Source organism: Saccopteryx bilineata, chromosome 2 (assembly GCF_036850765.1).
Source record: "Saccopteryx bilineata isolate mSacBil1 chromosome 2, mSacBil1_pri_phased_curated, whole genome shotgun sequence".
Lineage (NCBI taxonomy): Eukaryota > Metazoa > Chordata > Mammalia > Chiroptera > Emballonuridae > Saccopteryx > Saccopteryx bilineata.
Window position 1 is genome coordinate 113,402,754 of NC_089491.1, and position 20,987 is coordinate 113,423,740.

General features: G+C 39.4%; 1 protein-coding gene across 4 annotated transcripts in view; it reads left to right on the plus strand.

Annotated features, from left to right (window-relative positions):
• FRS2 (fibroblast growth factor receptor substrate 2) overlaps positions 1-15,962 on the plus strand; it is a 118,905-nt gene extending 102,943 nt beyond the window's left edge. For all 4 annotated transcript variants that reach the window (XM_066257641.1, XM_066257644.1, XM_066257642.1 and 1 more), the window contains 5 exons: positions 5,786-5,878; positions 6,941-7,127; positions 8,462-8,620; positions 9,359-9,522; positions 10,994-15,962. In XM_066257641.1, the coding sequence (XP_066113738.1) occupies positions 5,813-5,878; positions 6,941-7,127; positions 8,462-8,620; positions 9,359-9,522; positions 10,994-11,944 (1,527 nt within the window). In that variant the 5' untranslated portion in view covers positions 5,786-5,812 and the 3' untranslated portion in view covers positions 11,945-15,962. The remainder of the gene's footprint in view (positions 1-5,785; positions 5,879-6,940; positions 7,128-8,461; positions 8,621-9,358; positions 9,523-10,993) is intronic.
• The last annotated feature ends 5,025 nt before the right edge of the window (positions 15,963-20,987 follow it).

Consider the following 20,987-nt stretch of genomic DNA (forward strand, 5'->3'; position numbering starts at 1 on the left):
TTTTACTGATTGATTGATTGATTGATTTTAATGAGAGAGGAAGGAAGAGAGAGAGAAAAAGAACATTGATTTAGGGCCCTGGCCGGTTGGCTCAGCGGTAGAGCGTCGGCCTAGCGTGCGGAGGACCTGGGTTCGATTCCCGGCCAGGGCACATAGGAGAAGCGCCCATTTGCTTCTCCACCCCTCCGCCGCGCCTTCCTCTCTGTCTCTCTCTTCCCCTCCCGCAGCCAAGGCTCCATTGGAGCAAAGATGGCCCGGCGCTGGGGATGGCTCTGTGGCCTCTGCCCCAGGCGCTAGAGTGGCTCTGGTCGCAACATGGCGACACTCAGGAGGGTCGCAACATGGCGACGCCCAGGATGGGCAGAGCATCGCCCCCTGGTGGGCAGAGCGTCGCCCCCTGGTGGGCGTGCCGGGTGGATCCCTGTCGGGCGCATGCGGGAGTCTGTCTGACTGTCTCTCCCTGTTTCCAGCTTCAGAAAAATGCAAAAAAAAAAAAAAAAAAAAATTAAAAGAACATTGATTTGTTGTTCCACTTATTTATGCATTTATTGGTTGATTCTTTTTTTTTTTTTTTTTTTGTATTTTTCTGAAGTTGGAAACGGGGAGGCAGTCAGACAGACTCCCGCATGTGCCCGACCGGGATCCACCCGGCACGCCCCCCAGGGGGCGACGCTCTGCCCCTCCGGGGCGTCGCTCTGTTGCGACCAGAGCCACTCTAGCACCTGGAGCAGAGGCCAAGGAGCCATCCCCAGCGCCCGGGCCATCCTTGCTCCAATGGAGCCTCGCTGCGGGAGGGGAAGAGAGGGACAGAGAGGAAGGAGAGGGGGAAGGGTGGAGAAGCAGATGGGCACCTCTCCCGTGTGCCCTGGCCGGGAATCGAACCTGGCACCTCTGCACGCCAGGCCGACGCTCTACCACTGAGCCAACCGGCCAGGGCCTACATTGGTTGATTCTTGTATGTGCCCTGACCAGAGATTGAACCTGCAACCTTGGCATGTGGGGAGGATGCTCTAACCAACTGAACTGCCCTACCAGGGCCAGTGTTTTCTAAAATACTTAGCAAATGTATTGCAATATTGATCCTCCCAAACAGTAGCTACTTTTTGTTATTGAATATACCCTTGTTACTTTTTTAAGTTGCCTTCTTAAGGGAGCATAGTAAGTCTATTAATGTTTTTTGCTGAGTTATGAACTTGGTGCTGAAATAACTACATCACAGGGTTTCTCATCAACTATTTAAAGCAAGCGTCACCAAACTGCGGCCCCCTGAGGCCATTTATCCGGCCCCCACCACACTTCTGGAAGGGGCACCTCTTTCACTGGTGGTCAGTGAGAGGAGCACTGTATGTGGTGGCCCTCCAACAGTCTGAGGGACAGTGAACTGGCCCCCTGTGTAAAAAGTTTGGGGACCCCTGGTTTAAAGTATTAGTGCATATTATTAGGTCTGCTATAACTCAAATGTGGTCTCCAAATAGTAGAGGTCATACATCTCCTTGCCTAGGAGTTTGTGGTTCAGGAAGAGGAGTCAGGGATGTGGAGAAAACTCCACATTAAAAAATGTCCTCTTTTATTTGGAAATTGAACTCAACGGCCATTGTTTCAGCTATTTCAGTCTCCCTCATGCTGAACCTATTCTTCAACCTGACTGAAGCCTCCTGTTCCTTTGTGCCCACATTTTCTCCCATTTTGTCAGCCTTCTTCTTTTTTTTTTAAAGATTTTATTTATTTATTCATTTTAGAGAGGAGAGAAAGAGAGAGAGAGAGAGAGAGAGAGAAGGGAGGAGCAGGAAGCATCAACTCCCATATGTGCCTTGACCAGGCAAGCCCAGGGTTTTGAACCAGTGACCTCAGTGTTCCAGGTCTATGCTTTATCCACTGCGCCACCACAGGTCAGGAGTCAGCCCTCTTCTCAACTTCTTTCCTGACCAGAACAGATGATCTATCACTTCTAAACCTCCTCCCCACTACCCGCCTCCCCCGTTTTGACAATATCCTCTAATTTTCTTGTCCTCTTAACGTGATCCTGGATCAGCTGAACTTTCTACAGTCCGGACTGCTGAGCGCAGCTAGAAAAACAACATAATCTTTCTTCGCAGTCTCTGAGTTCTCAGCACAGCCTACTTAATCCTGCACCGTTGCTTGGGTAACTCCTCAATGAATAATTCTGTCATTCTCTTCATTTTGCAGACTTGCCTTCTATTTTACAAAGGAAATTTAGGATGATAGATGTGCCTCTCCTTCAGCTTCTCTACTGTGCTCCCCACTTCCTTATTTTCTCCCCTCTCTCCTGAGAGGGTGGGGCATTCCTCCACTCCTCTGCTCAGATGTCTCAGTCCTGGCCCTGGAGCGCTTCTTTAGTTTTCCCCTCTGTCTTGATCCAGCCTTTGTTTCCCTTCTTTTGCCTTTGTTTTTTCCTATATTTAAAAACCTTACCTGGCCTAATGATTATAAAACCTGCAGAAATCTGTATCATCTTAAAACAGTACATAACTCAAGTATCATATTTTCTTTTGAAACCATGTCTGTTCATGCCCTAGTGCTGTATTCTTTTTTTTTTTTTTTTTGTATTTTTCTGAAGTTGGAAACGGGGAGGCAGTCAGACAGACTCCCACATGCGTCCGACCAGGATTCACCCGGCATGCCCACCAGGGGACGATGCTCTGCCCATCTGGAGCGTTGCTCTGTTGCAACCAGAGCCATTCTAGCACCTGAGGCAGAGGCCATAGCCTTCCTCAGTGCCCAGGCCAATTTTGCTACAATGGAGCCTCGGCTGCAGGAGGGGAAGAGAGGGACAGAGAGGAAGGAGAGGGGGAGGGGTGGAGAAGCAAATGGGCGCTTCTCCTGTGTGCCTTGGCCAGGAATCGAACCCGGGACTCCTGCACGCCAGCCTGACACTCTACCACTGAGCCAACCGGCCAGGGCCCTAGTGCTGTATTCTTTAGTTCTTCACCTTGTTCTTGGAAGAACAGTTTTCATGCTGTGAGGGATTCTTTTCTTACCTTTCATTTGCTCACTGCAGCTTGGCTTCTGCCTCTATTATTCTTAAGAACGGAATTCTCCTAACACTTTTTCTTATTTTGTACTATTCTGACTTTTTTTTTTCTTCTTCACTTACTTCTATATACTCCAATACTTATACATTTGTATTCCTTAGGATTTCAACCACAGACCACTTTTTATACTGTCCTTGAGCAGTGTCTTCTGTTTTGTAGCTTAAATATCACATATGTACTAATATTTTGCCTCCTTCCAACCCATACTCAGGTCCTTAACTCTCTATTGTGTATCTCCATTTTATTGTTCTCTAGACTCTCAGTTTGGCATCTCTAAAACTGAATTAATCACCATTACTTGTGCTTGAAGACCCTGGGCTCTCCTATCTCAGCTGTTCAGGCCCACACCCTTTCTCTGCCTCGCTGGAAACCATCTCTGCCTTCCCTGTGACGAGCCAGCCACTCAGTGACATGGACTTGGCTTTGTAAATGTTTCTTAAATTTATCTTTGTCATCTTTGTCCCCACTATTGCTTCCCTGGCTTTAGGTCTTGAGCATATTTCTTTTTTTCCGTGGTCTCTAACTGGTTTCCCTTCTTTTGGGCTAAACTCTAACTTTATTTTACAGATGGATATATTTATAATGAAGTCCTGACCACCACTTTTCTCCTTAAAATTCTTTAGTAGCATTGCATCATGTGTAGGATAAAATCCATTCTCCTTGGTATAGCGTACGAGGCTTTTGTGTCGCATGTTCAGCTTCTCATTAATTATTGTTATAATGAAGCATTCAGCATAGAGACCCAAGTAGGTTGCACCACTACTCATATATCCCTGCTAACACGGGAGGTGCTGCCATAGGTAGCCTATGAAAGTGGCAAATGGAAGGATGATTTTTCTGCTCTTTTTGAGAAATAGTTTAAAATATTTTTTGAGGCACCATCTTTTTTATTATTATTATTTTTTAAGTGAGAAGAGGGGAGAGTGAGACAGACTTCCACATGCACCCTGACTAGTGTCCACCTGGCAACCCCTGCCTGGGGTCAATGCTCAAATCAACCAAGCTGTTCTTAGCACCTGAGGCTGACGCTTGGACCAACTGAGCTATCCTCAGTGCCCAGGGCCCAAGCTTGGACCAGTTGAGCCACTGGCTGCAAGAGGGGAAGAAAGAGAGAAAGGTCAGAGGGAAAGAGAAGCAGATGACCTCTTCTCATGTGTGCCCTGACTGGGAATCGAACCCCGGGCATCCGCTCGCCAGACCAACGCTGTATCCACTGAGCCAACCTGCCAGGGCCAAGGCACCATCTTTTGAGACCAAAGCCATACCCATTGTAAACTTTTAGCTCTTTATAGTTATGTGGCGGTCAGCATTGAGGGTAAACATGTTATTTCTAGAAGCCATTTTTGTTTGTTTGTTTCTATCATTGATCCTTCTGCTTTAAAAATGGTTTTAAAGACCCTGTCCAGGTAGCTCAGTTGGTTAGAGTGTTCTCCCAATATGCCAAGGTTGCTGGTTCCATCTCCAGTCGGCACGTGCAAGAATCATCCAATGAATGCATGAATAAATGGAACAGCAAACTGATCTGTCTCTCTCTCTCCCTTTCTCTCTTTCTCTCTTGTCCACCTTCCTTCCTCTCTCTCAAATCAATAAATTTTTTTTAATTTTTAAGATACTTTTTTTTATTCCTTCTCATCCTATAATTTATTAAACATTTATTAACTTTTAAAAATTAAACACTATGGAGCATGTGTTATGTCAAGCAGTATACTTTAGTGCCTTAGGAAATTAAGAAGGCAGGTTCTAGTCTTCAAAAGATCACAGTGCAGTGGGTGGTAAGACAGTTAAATATTACAGTAGAATAAATAAATGCCATGATAGAGGTATGTCCCTTTGACTGGGGACACTGAAGACAGGCTAACTTCAAGTTGGTTGGAGTCCCCAATCCCTGCCTTCTTTAAGATGCTTTCTGGTTTAGCCCTGCTTGTGTTACCGCCTACCCTCAACTCTAATTGTGCTGGATGCCTCGCTTTCTCCTGAACATAGTGCAACTTTTCACAGCCTTTGTCTTTGCACACACTATTTTATCCATCTCAAGTACTTCTATTTTTTTTTGCCTAGCACACTGTTTCTGCTCACCTTTTTTAATAACCAGTTCAAATGGTGTCTCCTGCCCTGCCTAACCCACACAAGTAGTTACTCCCTTTTCTGTACCTACAGAACTCTTCTCATGTTCTAATACAAGGGTTGTCATGATGTGTTATCTGCACACCTCTCTCTTTCCCTTTAGACCATGGTTCTTCAGGAGCACTTGTTATGACTTCATCATCTCTGTGCCATGACACTTAGGCGGCATATTGTTAGAGCTAAATACCAAATGAGTCTTAATTAATTTTACTATTTTATTTATCACTTCTTTTGGTTTATACGCTAGTATACTTTTTCATCATCACCATCTTCTTTTTTTTAAAAGATTTTATTTATTGATTTTACAGAGAGAGGAAAGGGGGAGTAGAGGGAGAAGTATTAACTCATAGTTGCTTCACTTTAGTTGTTCACTGATTGCTTCTCGTATGTGCTTTGAACTGGCAAGCCCAGGGTTTTGAACCAGTGACCTCAACTTTCCAGGTCTACACTCTCTCCACTGCGCTACCACAGGTCAGCCTCTTGGGCTTAATTTTTCCTCATCGAAATAATGCAGGGCTTGTGTTAAATGATTTCTAAAACCTGTTTTTATTTTATAATTTTTTATATCCTACGTCTAATGATAATTTCCAAATTATCTTTTCATGTAGCACTCACATGGTCTTCTGAAAGAAGCCATGGGTAGCTGTTGTAGCTGTCCAGATATAGACACTGTCCCAGATAATCATCGGAACAAGTTTAAGGTCAGTAACACTGCTTGAGTTATATCTCTCTGTGCCTACATGGATATTCTTTTACTTCACTTAATATATATAATATATATATATTATAATATATATATAATAATATATAATATATATATTACTTTTCACTTTATCTCCAGTCTGTTTTATTTCTCTCTTTGCTCACTCTGCCTTTTCTTGTTTAACAAGTGATGATGACGTTTTCTTACTGACAGTGTGGAATCCTCTTTTACTTTCTTGTTTGTCATCTCTATTCAATTAGCCACACAGTTCTGGTATACTTTCTCTAAAATGCCATTGTATAGGCATTTTAGGTAGGGCAGGTCTCCAGCCATTGATTCATTCCTGGATAATTTCTTAACTGGACTTACCTTGAGTCACCACTGTGATCCACCCTGCAGTTGACATGAAATTAATCTTTCTTTTTCATCATTTTGAAACTTCTTTGGTGTTCTGTTACCTAGAGGCCAAATGCTCCATTCCTTACTCATCCACAGCTATGCAGTGTCCTTGTCATCTGAAATCAGTCTGCTATAAATCATAGTCTCTGGGTCATACAGACTTAGGTGTAGGTCACAGTCCTGTTGCTTTGTAGCTCTGTAGCTTTGTGACCTTGGGCAGGTTGCATTATCACTAAGACTTTGTTTCAATTTTGTAGGATGGAGGAAACAGTATTTCCTGCAATTTGTAGTATTATGAGGATTCAATGGGAAAAATATATGTAAAACACATTGCCCAGTTCCAGTAAGTGGGTATAGTAAGTTCTCCCTAAGTGATTATCTGTTCTTCGTAGTTTCTGGCCATTTTCTGAAATTCAGTAGTGCAAGGCCTTATATTAATATGAACTTACCCCTCAGTGGGACTCTGAGTCCTTGCAGATACGAGCAGGTTCATGTGCTGTGCTGCCGCACAGTCCTGCCGCACATTGGTTCACGTGTGAACTAGCAAAGGAGCGAGTAGCTGAGCCAATTCACACAGCACATTTCCCTGAAAAATTGGTGAAATATGTGTGACTATTAAGTGGAAGCAGTAGGTTCTCACTAATTAAACTTTCTTGTTCAGGTCATTAATGTGGATGATGATGGGAATGAGTTAGGTTCTGGCATAATGGAGCTCACAGACACAGAACTGATTTTATACACTCGCAAACGTGACTCGGTAAAATGGCACTACCTCTGCCTACGACGCTATGGCTATGACTCGAATCTCTTTTCTTTTGAAAGTGGTCGACGGTGTCAAACTGGACAAGGTAGGTAGAACCTTTAATTTTTTTCTACAAACCTTGTCACATTTGAAATATTTATACTATCCTTTCAGTTATTCTGTATACAATGTTTAATATGTTACTTTCTCCTGATAGGAAAAATTACCCAAACAGTGCCCTTGCTAAGAAAAGAGATTTTGGCCTGACCAGGTGGTGCACAGTGGATAGAGTGTCGGACTGGGGTGCAGAGGACCCAGGTTCGAGACCCCGAGGTTGCTAGCTTGAACGCGGGCTCATCTGGTTTGAGCAAGAAGCTCACCAGCTTGGACCCAAGGTTGCTGGCTTGAGCAAGGGGTTACTCATTCTGCTGTAGCACCCCGGTCAAGGCACATATGAGAAAGCAATCAATGAACAACTAAGGTGCCACAATGAAAAACTGATGATTGTTGCTTCTCATCTCTCTCTGTTCCTGTCTGTCTGTCTCTATCCCTCTCTTTGACTCTCTCTCTCTGTCTCTGTAAAAAAACAAAAAACAAAAAACAAAAAAAGAAAAGGGATTTTGTAAACCATGTATTCATTCAGCAAGCATTTATTAAGTAAATTCTCTATGTCCAGACTTTTGACTCATATTAGCTTTAAGATTTTTAGTAAATGATTAGCCCCAGTAAATTGACTGTATTTACTGTTATAACTTGTTGGGGAAAGAACCTAAATCTTGGAGTTGAACAGTACATTGATTATTTTGCTACATACAATTTGAAAGGCCTTGGGCACATTACCTCTGTCAAGTATGAGATTTTTTCTCTGCCTGACCTGTGGTGGCACAGCGGATAAAGCGTTGACCTGGAATGCTGAGGTTGCCAGTTTGAAACCCTGGACTTGCCTGGTTAAGGCACATATGGCAGTTGATGCTTCCTTCTACCTCTCCCTCCTCTAAAATGAATTTTAAGAAATATTTTTAAAATTTTTGTCTTTTATCTATTAGAGGTGAATGATAATTCCTGCCTTATAAAATTATTATAATGAAGCATGGTAACAGAATCAGGGCCTGTCAAATGGTAAAGGATTACCTTGGTAATGATGAGTTGGGCTCCCCCTACTGTTAAAAGGCAGACTGAAGTGTACATTTCCCATCTTTTTGTCTGCCTTATTTTGGACCATCTCCCTTAGACAAATGCAAATTATTCTGTAGGCTTTCATTTGGGTTTATGTTTTGAAACAGGGGATATCATTAATTTATCAGACATTTATTTTAAAAGGCTTTCTTGCTATTGGTACATAGAATTCTTATTTTACAATTTTATTCTTTGACAGGTAGGTGCTCCTATATAATTTTTAAACATGTGTTAACCATTGTTCCTTCTGGTTTATATTTATAGGAATCTTTGCCTTTAAATGTGCCCGTGCAGAAGAATTATTTAACATGTTGCAAGAGATTATGCAAAATAATAGTATAAATGTGGTGGAAGAGCCAGTTGTTGAAAGGAATAATCACCAGACAGAATTGGAAGTCCCAAGAACACCTCGAACACCTACAAGTAAGTATATACTTTCCTTCTAAAATGGCATTTAATCAAAACTATAAACCATAGTTTGTAAACTGTAGACCGGGGTCCCCAAACTATGGTCCGCGGGCCACATGCGGCCCCCTGAGGCCATTTATCCGGCCCCACCACACTTCTGGAAGGGGCATCTCTTTCATTGGTGGTCAGTGAGAGGAGCATAGTTCCCATTGAAATACTGGTCAGTTTGTTGATTTAAATTGACTTGTTCTTTATTTTAAATATTGTATTTGTTCCCGTTTTTTTTGTTTGTTTGTTTGTTTTTTTACTATAAAATAAGATTTGTGCAGGGTGCATAGGATTTGTTCATAGTTTTTTTATAGTCTGGCCCTCCAACAGTCTGAGGGACAGTGAACTGGCCCCCTTTGTAAAAAGTTTGGGGACCCCTGCTATAAACTATGGAGCTTTAATCTATAAAATGTTAGAAGTCACTATTAACTAATGTAAGTTTAATGGTTGTCAGTTTAAAAAGCTGTTAGCCGTAATTATATACATGTTTAATATTTTACATATGATAATTAAATGTTCCATATTATCTAAAATATGAATGGAAAGTTGGCATAGGGGCGTGCTCTTTGTGCCCTGGTTTCTGTTGTCTTGTCAGAAACACCTGCCTTAATCCTATCAGTGCAGATGGATTCTCACTCATTTTTATTCTCTCTCCCCTGCCTCTGTGTCCTGCTTTTCTTCTTAAACCGATAAACAAAAACTCAGCTCCAGGGTTTGCTGCTCAGAACTTACCTAATGGGTATCCCCGATATCCCTCATTTGGAGATGCTTCCTCCCATCCTTCCAGCAGACATCCGTCTGTGGGAAGTGCACGCTTGCCTTCAGTAGGTGAAGAATCTACACATCCTTTGCTCGTGGCTGAGGAACAAGTAAGCATATGCTTCTATCAAACAGGATAATGGCTTTTGTGGACTTTAGGTGTGGAATTGAAGATTTTAGTCAGTTTGAATTTAGCATTCATTGTCTGTATAAGAATTTTGTAGTGAAGAATCAGAGGAAATAGTGTATATTTGCTGATGTAGGCTGCAATATGTACAGGTACTGGGGGAAACAGCATTACAGTAGTTTGTGTGCTCACAGGAGCGGTGCATCTAAAGATAAAGACAGACATAACTAATGGCCAGTTCCCATTACAATAACCTCCATTCAGTCAGAATTTGTGCTACTGCTTAAATTATATAAGTAATTTTTATAATTAGTGGACTACTAGCAGGAAGGTTGATTTTGTTGTTAATATTTTTATAGAGCTATGTAATTTTCCTGACTATTATATTTTTCATTTGAGGACTAAAGTATCTGGTTAAACATTGTCTATGCTTTAATAAGTTATTTATCAGTAAGAAGTTTTAATTTTTTTTAAATTCACTTTTTCATGTTCTTTACATAGTACATGAGTTCTTATTTACTGTAATTACATTTCTCTCAACTTTAAATTTTATTTTTAGTTCTTCTAATTTTATGTATAGACTTAAAAATGTTTTTTATATTGTCTCCCAAAATACTGTTGAGCTTTTCCTTATCATTTTAGTGATTATTTCTTAGTAGCTAGTATTTATTTTATAGCTATGCATTTTATAGAACTCTTTATTAAATCTAATAGGGTTTATTTTTTTATATAGTCTGATCATCTGTACATAATGATAAATTTTAATCTTTTTAATATTTATTTCTGAATCATGGTTTAATGCATTCATGAGAATTTCTAGAACAGTACCAACATGATAATCTCTATTTCTTCCTTATATATTTTTCTTTTACAGAATGCTTTTTATGTTTCACTATCAAGTATAATGTTGCACTTTAGATTAGTTATTCTTTTGGGAAGAGAGGTGAGAAGCATCAACTCATCGTTGTGTCAGTTTTGTTGTTAACAGATTGCTTCTCATATGTGCCTAGACGGGGGAAGGATGGGGGCTTAAGCTGAGCTAGTGGCACCTTCCTCAAGCCAACAACCTTGGGCTTTAATCCAGCTATCTTTGGGCTTAAGCCAGTGACCATGAGGTTATGTTGGTGATCCCTTGCTCAAGCCGGCGACCCTGTGCCTCAAGCTGGTAAGCCTGCACTCAAGCCAGATGAGTCCACAGTCAAGCCGGTGACCTTGGGGATTTGAACCTGGGACTTCAGCATCCCAGGTTGATGCTTTATCCACTGTGCCACTACCGGTCAGGCAAAGTAGTTATTCTTTTACTAAATTAGGAAACTACATTTTTATATTCCCTTCCCCTCAAATTTATACCCTTTGTATATATTAGTAAAAACCAGGTGCAGAAACTTCAAGTTTTTGTGTGGGTTTTTTTTGGGGGGGGCAAGTTACTCATTCACTTTTCTGTTTTGTTTTAGGTACACACCTATGTTAACACTACAGGTGTGCAAGAAGAGCGGAAAAATTGCACAAGTGTGCATATCCCACTGGAGGCAAGGATTTCTAATGCTGAGAGCAACACTCCAAAAGAAGAACCAAGTAGTATTGAGGACAGGGACCCTCAGGTCCATCTTGAACCCGAAGTAGTCAGATTTGTCTTAGGACCAACTCCTGTTCAAAAGCAATTAATGGAAAAAGAGAAACTGGAGAAAATTGGAAGAGATCAAGCCAGTGGAAGTGGTGCAAATAACACAGAATGGGACACTGGATATGACAGTGATGAGCGAAGAGATGCGCCCTCTGTTAACAAGCTGGTGTATGAAAATATAAATGGGTTATCTATTCCTAGTGCCTCAGGGGTCAGGAGAGGTCGTCTGACATCCACCAGTACCTCAGATACCCAGAATATCAACAACTCAGCTCAGAGAAGAACTGCATTATTAAACTATGAAAATTTACCATCTTTGCCTCCTGTTTGGGAAGCCCGCAAGCTAAGTAGGGATGAAGATGACAATTTAGGACCAAAGACCCCATCTCTAAATGGCTACCATAATAATCTAGATCCAATGCATAACTATGTAAATACAGAGAATGTAACCGTGCCAGCAAGTGCTCACAAAATAGAATATTCAAGGCGTCGGGACTGTATACCGACAGTCTTTAATTTTGATATCAGGCGCCCGAGTTTAGAACACAGGCAGCTCAATTACATACAGGTTGACTTGGAAGGTGGCAGTGACTCCGACAACCCTCAGACTCCAAAAACGCCTACAACTCCTCTTCCACAGACTCCTACCAGGCGCACAGAGCTGTATGCTGTGATAGACATTGAGAAAACTGCTGCTATGTCAAATTTGCAGAAAGCACTACCACGGGATGATGGTACATCTAGGAAAACTAGACATAATAGTACTGATCTGCCCATGTGAGCCTGGGAAGCATTACATTGTTTGCACCTTTATGAATTTTTAAAAAATGAAGATGCAAGTGCTTCATTTTCATTTCTAAACACTAACTCCTTTTATAGACTGATGAAATTTTTTTTTACTATTTCATGTGCTTCTTTAACTAAAGGGAATTAATGTAGAGCAGGTACTCATTAAAGAACACTAATTTCATTATATACTACTCATTACTGTACAGCAGCACTCCCATTTTCACAGTGCCTATTTAAAATGAGAGTTGAAGTGAGTGACATGCTGGTTGATTTGTGTCAATATTCTGGACTTATGCATATCATTCATGTCTAAGTCATGGTTGGCATTTAAAACATTTCATAAAGCCTCTTGATAATGTGCATTGCTAACAGATAACTCTAGGCTCTGGAAGTAGTATTTGTAAATTCACTGTTCATGGTATGTGGCGTCCAGCACGTAAGATGAGGAATCCTTCATTTTAGTAATTGTAGGCTTTTTGACTTGAGCCAAACCATTTGTAAAGGAAATAGAAGTACCACACTCCTTATATACCAGTCAGTTCCTTTGCCTTCAGCTTACTAGAAAGTTCTGTGTCCATGAGTATGGTTTGCTGTTTGTGTGCTGAACGGCAGGAAGCGGAGAAGATTTTCTCTTTATTCATCTCATGATGTCATTGGAAGGGCATGCCCAGGTATCTTAGTCAGAATTACAGTAGGCTCAAGAATCAGTCTCAGGTCATTTTACCCTAAAACATTTGAAAATCTGAACCATGATCTCTTGAAAGTGTCTCTCCTATGGATTACTAACAATAACATTGTTTCTGGAGGCATTTGTGCCATTGAATTGCCATTTACCTTCAATTGTTTTCCTTTGGTGTTTGGGATGTCTTACTTTGTTGCATAATGTCTTTTTCAATTTAAAATGTTTGAGTTTGTATATAGTTTTAGAATTGGCTTATGTGTTTATTGTTGTTTAGTTTGCATTTTTGTCAAATTGTGGTTTTGAAGGTTCATTTGGAACTTACTGTTATTCTATAACAGGGTTGCCCTTGTCCAGTATTTATTTATATGCTGTTTACTTTTCAAGTTGATAAAAACATCCTCTCAGTTTTAAATTTTACTTGTGTCCATAGGTGATCTCTTTAGCAGCTGAGAAAATACCTGAAGCTACTTTTACCGTGCAGAGTCCCCTAAAGGTACTGAGTTTTCTCTGTGGGCACCCTCCCCAGCACTTTAGCAGTGATCCCTCAAGTCACACGGCTGCAACTGTACTTTGCCCACGGTAGTGCTCCTTAGCTCTGCTGTTCTTCACTCAGAGCTGGATATTTGCTTATCCCTGATTTCGATGGAATGTTAGGATTATTGCCAGCATAGCAGGTACAGTGCAAGTCTTGTAGCAATGCGATTATGTCATAATTTAGGATGTAAAATGAATTGAAGCTTGTATAAACTGACAAGAGGTCATATGTCTAACTCTAGGAAAATCAAGAATGTTCCAGTTTCCCAATCACTAGAGAAGACGAAAGTGAAAAGGTCAGGTAACCTTGCAAAATATTTTACCGTTTTCTCTAAATATGAGGAAGTTTGAGATTATGATCTGGATCTACCAGATGTAACTAAGGTTATTTTAGCATGAAAAATTTTTGGTCATATAGCATTCAACCAGTTATAGGGCAGTGAATGGATTAGCTAAATAATAGAATGGGACCATTATAAAGAAAATAAATTATTAAAGGTGTCTGTTCTTTTCAGTGCCATTGTTGTGTGCATAGCAGATTTTTTTTTCCTTCTGTGAACTTGGTGCTTACTAAAGTGTTCACTGTTCTCTAAAAAGAGAGCAGTGGTATAGATTTGCAGTTTCCATTTTTAATATATTGTTGCATTTATGTTTTCTTCTGAGTAGATTGCTAATCGTGCCAAATTTATATGATTTTTGATTTTTGTAATGTGGAGTAAGAATTGTGATGGAACTATTGTAGTGCACATGGTTTTCTCTGAAATAAGCAGTCAAGACCAGAACATTAACCTCCAAATGGAAGGGCTGACCTATTTATTCATTTTGGAGGTTGGATACTTTATTTTCTTTTTCTCATCCTTTTCATTTCTCCTTCCAGATTCTAATTAGTTTTTATATATTTTTTAGGTAACTCCAATATAATCATTGCAGTTTATGCTTTAAATACTGTGTGCTTTAAAAATGAAAATGGGACCAATTTGTCTGCTAATAATTTGATTTAGGTACTATGAGTATTAGGAAGATGTATACATACAACTGGTGTTAATTTCTAGATGTCTCTGGAAATCACCTGTATTCCTATTTAATAAAAAGTATGTAGAACACTCCTTGTCCTTTGCAATAGTCTAGTAGTGGGCATTAAGCCCTGTCTTGGAAAGATGTACCTATTGCTAGGTACATTTTAGAGTGAGATATTTTATTGGGATATAATTGTGGCCATGTGTTTCAGATTTTCTGAGACAGACCTAATTTTAGATATTTTGTTCTGTTGATAGACCATGTGATCCCACTTTTCAGTTTTGGAAATATCATTGTTCATATATTTTCCCAAATAGAATCCTCTTTTATTCATATAGATCATAACAGCTTTTATCCCAGACCAGGATTGGAAACTGATACGGATATTGACTGTTTTTTCTTAGTGTGTTTTATTTCCCAGTTTCATCTTCCTTTAAAAATGAAAATATGGTGCCTTCTCTCCCTCCAGGAAGATTGGCAAATAGTTCCTTTTATTTACTGCTGCTGTGGAGTGACGAGATATGCACTTTACTCTTGAAGACTCATCAAAAAGCTTTTCACTTCCCAGTATATTCAGAATAGATTACATTTGGGACTTAGAAAAATTTGCCAAGCAATCTTTGTTTTTATAGATATTGATGTTGACCCCACAGTCCAATGTTATAAGTCAAGCTAGTGTTTATTTCCCCTCCCAAAGAAATCTGTGGCACAACATATAAAAATGTACCTCAATAATGTTCTATTGAAAATGGGACAGGGGCCTTATGTTTTCATAATTTCCCAATAATGTGCCACCATATTTTTGCCTCAAGGTAACAGTTTTAAGCTAAAAAGTCTTTCCATTCTCCCCTGTGCTGTTCCTAACCCATAATTTCCAAGTGTTTTGTGCAATGTGTAGTATGTGTGTATGTGTAAATATATATGTATGTATATCTCTGTAGATATACATACATAGATATACATATATATATATATATATATATCCTTGAAATAGACATACCACCAGAGACAACATTCAGAAGTAACTGATATATTGGCATCTCATTCATATTTCTGAAATGTGAGGTATATGGTACTAATCACCTTTTCCCTGATGTTTGCCAAATTTGAATAAAGGCATTGGTACGAAATTCCAGAATGTATAGGAAATGTTTTTGGCTTGAAAAATTAACTATTTTATGACATACCACAATATATATATACTCTGCCCAAACCAGCACCATATCTATCTTTCCTGTTCTTTACATCCCTATTCCCCATTCCTTCTTCCTCATTTTTTGGGTATAACACAATTCTTTAGTAGTGTCATTACAATCACAATTCTATGACAGACTGGTATTAATAGTACAGTAGTCACCGGTGTGCCACATTTGCATTAGGAAATGCAAAATATACATTTTATAAAGGACAAATTTTGTGTTATGTTTTTATTTTCATTACATTGTATAATATTGTAAGATTATTGTATGTCCTAATTTGCATTATAAATGTTTTTTTCCTACATAAAGGCATAAATATAGCAACTTTGTATAAAGGTAGCCTATTAGATTTTTAATTTTTCTTTTATAAGAAATTGTCTAACAGTGGGACTACCATTGCCAAATTGTATATGACATACGAATTTTACCCCCATGGTTATTTTCTTTTATACACATTCCACATTTCTCTAATAAAAGACATAAGTGATGCTGTACTATGCATAAATTGTATTTTAATGCTGTTTCATATCAGCATTTTAAATTTGGTTTGCATTTTTAATATTGGCAAAATTTACCACTGTTGATTAAAACCTTGTATATGTAACAACATCTTTTGCCCTCTCTCCTTCCCTACTGTTTGTTCTCTGTTTCTCCCTATCAGTGCCAACTTCATACATTTTGTAGCATGGCAATAAAATCCGACTTTTACACTGAGGCCAAGTGTGGCTTTTTGGAGGATGTGGAGATAGATGGGAAGATCACCCTTTAGTTGTCATCTGTGTATGACTTTTTGCCATATGAACCATGTCTCCAGGCATGAGAAGTTATTTCATATATGATGTAAACATGCGTTTCAAGACAAGTGTGAATGTGCTTTATAGCTTAATTTTTGTCATAACAAATAACTAATTTTTTATCTTTGGAAAAGTCAGAGTCTTTGAAATATTATCAAGCCTTTATTAACTGGAGTACTTAAAGAATATGCTAATAATTGAATTTAGTTCAACAAGGGCTAAGCAACACTTTTTTTAAATCCTTATTTATTATAGAGTATCGGTATACTGTCCCAAAAATTATATGTAAAATATGGTTTAATCTTAGATAATTAGGATCTTGTGATGGCTTGCTATTGTCATTCTGGCCTATATTTCCATGATGAGGTACTCAAGTTGATGCTGGAAGCTGAGCTGACTATACACTGACCTTAAGCATTCATGAAACACTGCTTTGTTGAATAAAATCTGGTCGGCGGTCTTATGGTTACTTTCCCCTCATTGCTGAAAGTAGATTGCAATAAAACCCCAATAAAAGTTTGGTTGGATACCTATTTATAGTTTTACTATATTTATATTTCACACATTTCTTGAAACTATGATAAAAGGTTTTATTTCTTAGTCTCATATTACTGCCTCCATTTCAAAGTGAACATATAATGGGCTAAGGATTTTGTTTTGTCTAGTGAAATGAAATTTTTAAGTATTTGACAGACTCTCACAGTTTTACCTGCATGGTTGTTGAAATTAGTAGGTTTCAGCTCTAGGTCTCCAAACTTGTTTTTAGTCACTGAATAACTCTGAAAAGCATATTTGGATACAGCTCAAGATGGAAATTATTTAAACAATGAAGGGGAAAGACAAGTCCACAAATAATTGGGTTCTTACTATGTGCCAGACACCACAGAACACATAATTGGTAAAGATGTGGCAATGACTAGATCTTGGAAGACTTAGGTATTTGTTCTCAGAAGTTAAAAACTTCTTTGGATTATTTCTATTTTTTTTCTCTGAATTGCTTAGAAGATAGTAGTTGTTAACATGTTCTTTCTTAATGAATGAGCATGAACTAGGCCCTATACTAGTAATAAAGATAGCAGCCTTGTCCTCAAAATATTTGTAGTTCAAAATAACCTTCTAATGGGGGCAATGCCCTTTCCCTCCTCAGAGGACTAAGCCATAAGAAATAACTTTTCTCTATTATCACTAGAATGATACTTGATATATAGCTTAGGAGAAATGACAGTTTTATCAGTTCTTATGAGTGGTGCGATAGAGGCACACAAAAAGGCATCTAACTCAGCCTGAGAAGGGAGGTTTTCGAGAAAAGCATGAGAAAGATAATCCCTGAAGTATTTGATGATAGTCTATAGATTAGAGAAGGAGAAGAGAGGATGTCTTAGGGAGAAGGAATAGTGAATGCACAGATATATGGAAACACCATAATGTTCAGTGGTGGCAAGGGTTCCATATGATGAGCATGGGATGCAAAGGCAGGGTGAGGAGAGAGAGAAGTAAAAAAATGAGAGACATCGGAACCTGTAGAATGCTAAGGAGTTTTAGTTTAATTGAGGTTAGAGAGTTTGAAGGATTTTAAACATTGGAGATATAATAGTTTAGAAAGATTACTCTGATATCAAAATAGAGGATATATTAGAGAACATTTTAATAAAACAGGGAGACTGATGAGGAGGCTCTTATAGAAATGAAAAAAAATAGTAAATGCCTATTCAAAGGTGTTGTTAAAGGAGTGTTTTATTTATTGCTGTGTACCAAAGCACCCTAAAATTTTGTGGCTTAAAACAAATAATTTTGTTATTTCTCACATTGGTATAGATCAGGGTGGGTGGGCCTGTGGAACTCACCCCAAATTACAAAACTAGTAATGGAAGAGTTGAAATTCAATACACAGCCTGGTTCCAGAAGGCTGAGCCTTTAAACCACAGGGCATGGGTGACACCAAAGAAGGTAAGAGGACAAATCAAAAACATGCAGTGAAGCCTGGCCAGGCAGTGGCACAGTGGATAGACTGTTGGCCTGGGATGTAGAGGACCCATGTTTGAAACCCAGAGGTTGCCAGTGCTTAGCTCACCAGATTGAGCGTGGGATCACTGGCTTGAGCATGGGATCATAGACACAACCCCATGGTCGCTAGCTGGAGCCCAGAGGTTGCTGGCTTAAGCAAGGGGTCACAGCTGGGCTGGAGCCTTCCAGTCAACTGGAGCTCCAGTGGTGCAATCGGTTAGCGCGTGGTACTTATACAGTCAAGGCACATAAGAGAAGCAATCAATGAACAACTAAAGTGCCACAAGAAAGAATTGATTTCTGTCCCTATCTGTCTCTCTTGCTAAACAACAATAAAAACCATGCAATGAAGATAGGATAAATTGCTGAATCCTCTCATAGGGGTCTCCTCCTGGCTGTCTCTTGCCTCAGCTACAAATGGCAGAGCATGCCTCCCTGTCCCCATCCAAAAGCCTCTGGGGAGCCCTGTCCCCACTCCAAAGCCCAACAGGGAGGCAGGGTTGGTTTCTCCACTCACAGTCTCAGACTTGTTTGCCAGAGGACATATTTCCAGGTATATGATTTGCCTACCACAATAATAATAGGAGTTTTCAGTATCGTGCAGGAATCTTAGCTTCTCATTATTGTGACTTCTCATTCTAGTGTGTGATTTGGGATGCACCTGTTCAAGGACATTTCCTGAAAGAAGAGCATGTTTTCCCACAAACACAAAATTTTGGTAGATATAAAATAACAATTTGTCCAGTCTGAACATCCCTTTTCATGATGGGCCTTGGGAATAGTGTAAACCAGGGTCAGCACTACACAGGCTGGTTCCTAAAGGATCAGATCATAAACACATTAGGCTTTATGGTTTATACTGTCTGTCAACACTTACTCTGCCATTGTATAAATATTGTATTGCACAGTATAAAAAATAGATAAGTTTGCTTGTGTTCCAACCAAGCTATGGACACCAAAACAAAGTTTCATATAATTTTAATGTATCATGAAATAGTCTTTTATTTTCAACCATTTAAAAATGTAAAAATCAAAATAAATAAATAAATGAATTAAAATGTAAAAATCATTCTTTTATCATACAAAAACATGGTAGGCAGGGTGGGATTTGGTTTCCATAATTTCTCAGTCTGTAGTGTAAAATAACCCCCAGAGTATATCTGAATAGTAGAAACAATTAAAAATTTAAAACATCTACCAATATTAACAAGTTGCCAAAAATTCAAGGGCTTTTCTAATCAATCACTCAAGGGGAGAAAAGGGTATTGGTACATGATAGAAATTGAATAGAATTTTTAAAGTTTTGAAAAATTTTTATTTAGAAAATTAAATTTAATGTGATGACATTGATCAATATGAGTACATAGATTTCAGGTAAATTTTTTTTTATAAAGTAGGAGGGGAGATAGGTTACTGCATTGCACCCCACCAGTATCCAACAGGCAAGCCCCCTAGCTTGGATGCTCTGCCCATCTGGGGCTGCAGCTTCGTTGCTCGGCAACCCTAGTGTCTGAGGGGAGGCCACTCACCATCTTTAGCACCTGGGGCCAACTTGCTCAAACCGTTGGAGCCATGGATTCAGGAGTGGGGGAGGGGAGGGATGGGAGAGGGGTGGAGAAGCAGATGGTCACTTCTGTGTGCCCTGGCCTGGAATCCAACACAGGATTTCCACATGCCAAGCCAAGGCTCTACTGCTGAGCCAACCAGCTGCTAGGGCCTCAAGTAAACATTTCTGTAGCATATGAACTGTTGATTGTGTTGTGTGTCCATCGCCCAAAGTCAAATCATTGTCCAGCACCTATATTTGTCCCTCTTGACTCACTCCCACCCCCGAATTCTTTTTTAAGCACAAAATTTTACTTTGTTTAAAGGGTCAATTTAGAGAGCAACAAAAATGTTTGGGATTGATCTTAATCTCTACCAAGACATTTAAGAGTATTAATCATCTCTAGGAGTGGGGAGAAGGAGGAATGAAATGGCAAAGCCTCGGGAAAGAGCAAGCAGGGCAAAGATCAAGTAACCGTCTCCATCTCCATCAGGGCTTACTAACCTTGTCCTGGAGAGTCAACATCCAATTAAAAACAATGTTTTAAAACTCAGTAAAAGAAATGTCAGTCTTCCTCCATAAAACTCAATTAATGATATTAAAATACCAATAAAATGTTACTTAGGAATTTTTTTTTGGTAAGTAGCCCCCACCAAGAAAACTGAAAAAGTCGACTGGTGGCCTTTGGGTAGAGGAACTGATGAGATTGGTAAATTATATTCTTCATTTTTAGTATATAATACTTTAATCTGTATATGTGATACTTCATTTTTATAATAAAAGTTTTAAAAATTTATTGATTGCAGAGAGAGGGATGGAGGAAGATAAACATCGATTTGTTCCACTTGTATGACCTGGAATTGAACCGCAGTTTGGGCGTATTGTGCACATGTGGTACATTAAGTCAAAATTTTAATTTATTTAATAATGTTTATTTTTATTTAAAATTTTTTAATGTTTACTTTACTAATTTGAGAGAGAGTGAGAAAGAGAAACACCTATTCCTTGTATGTGCCCTGACAGGGAATTGAACCAGCAACCTCGGCGCTTCAGGAGGATGTTCTAAACAACCCAGCCATCCAGCCAGGACAAATCAAAATTTTTAAAGATTAATTTTTTTTGTTTGTTTGTATTTTTCTGAAGCTGGAAACGGGGAGGCAGTCAGACAGACTCCCGCATGCGCCCGACCAGGATCCACCCGGCATGCCCACCAGGGGGCGATGCTCTGCCCGTCTGGGGCCTTGCTCTGTTGCACCCAG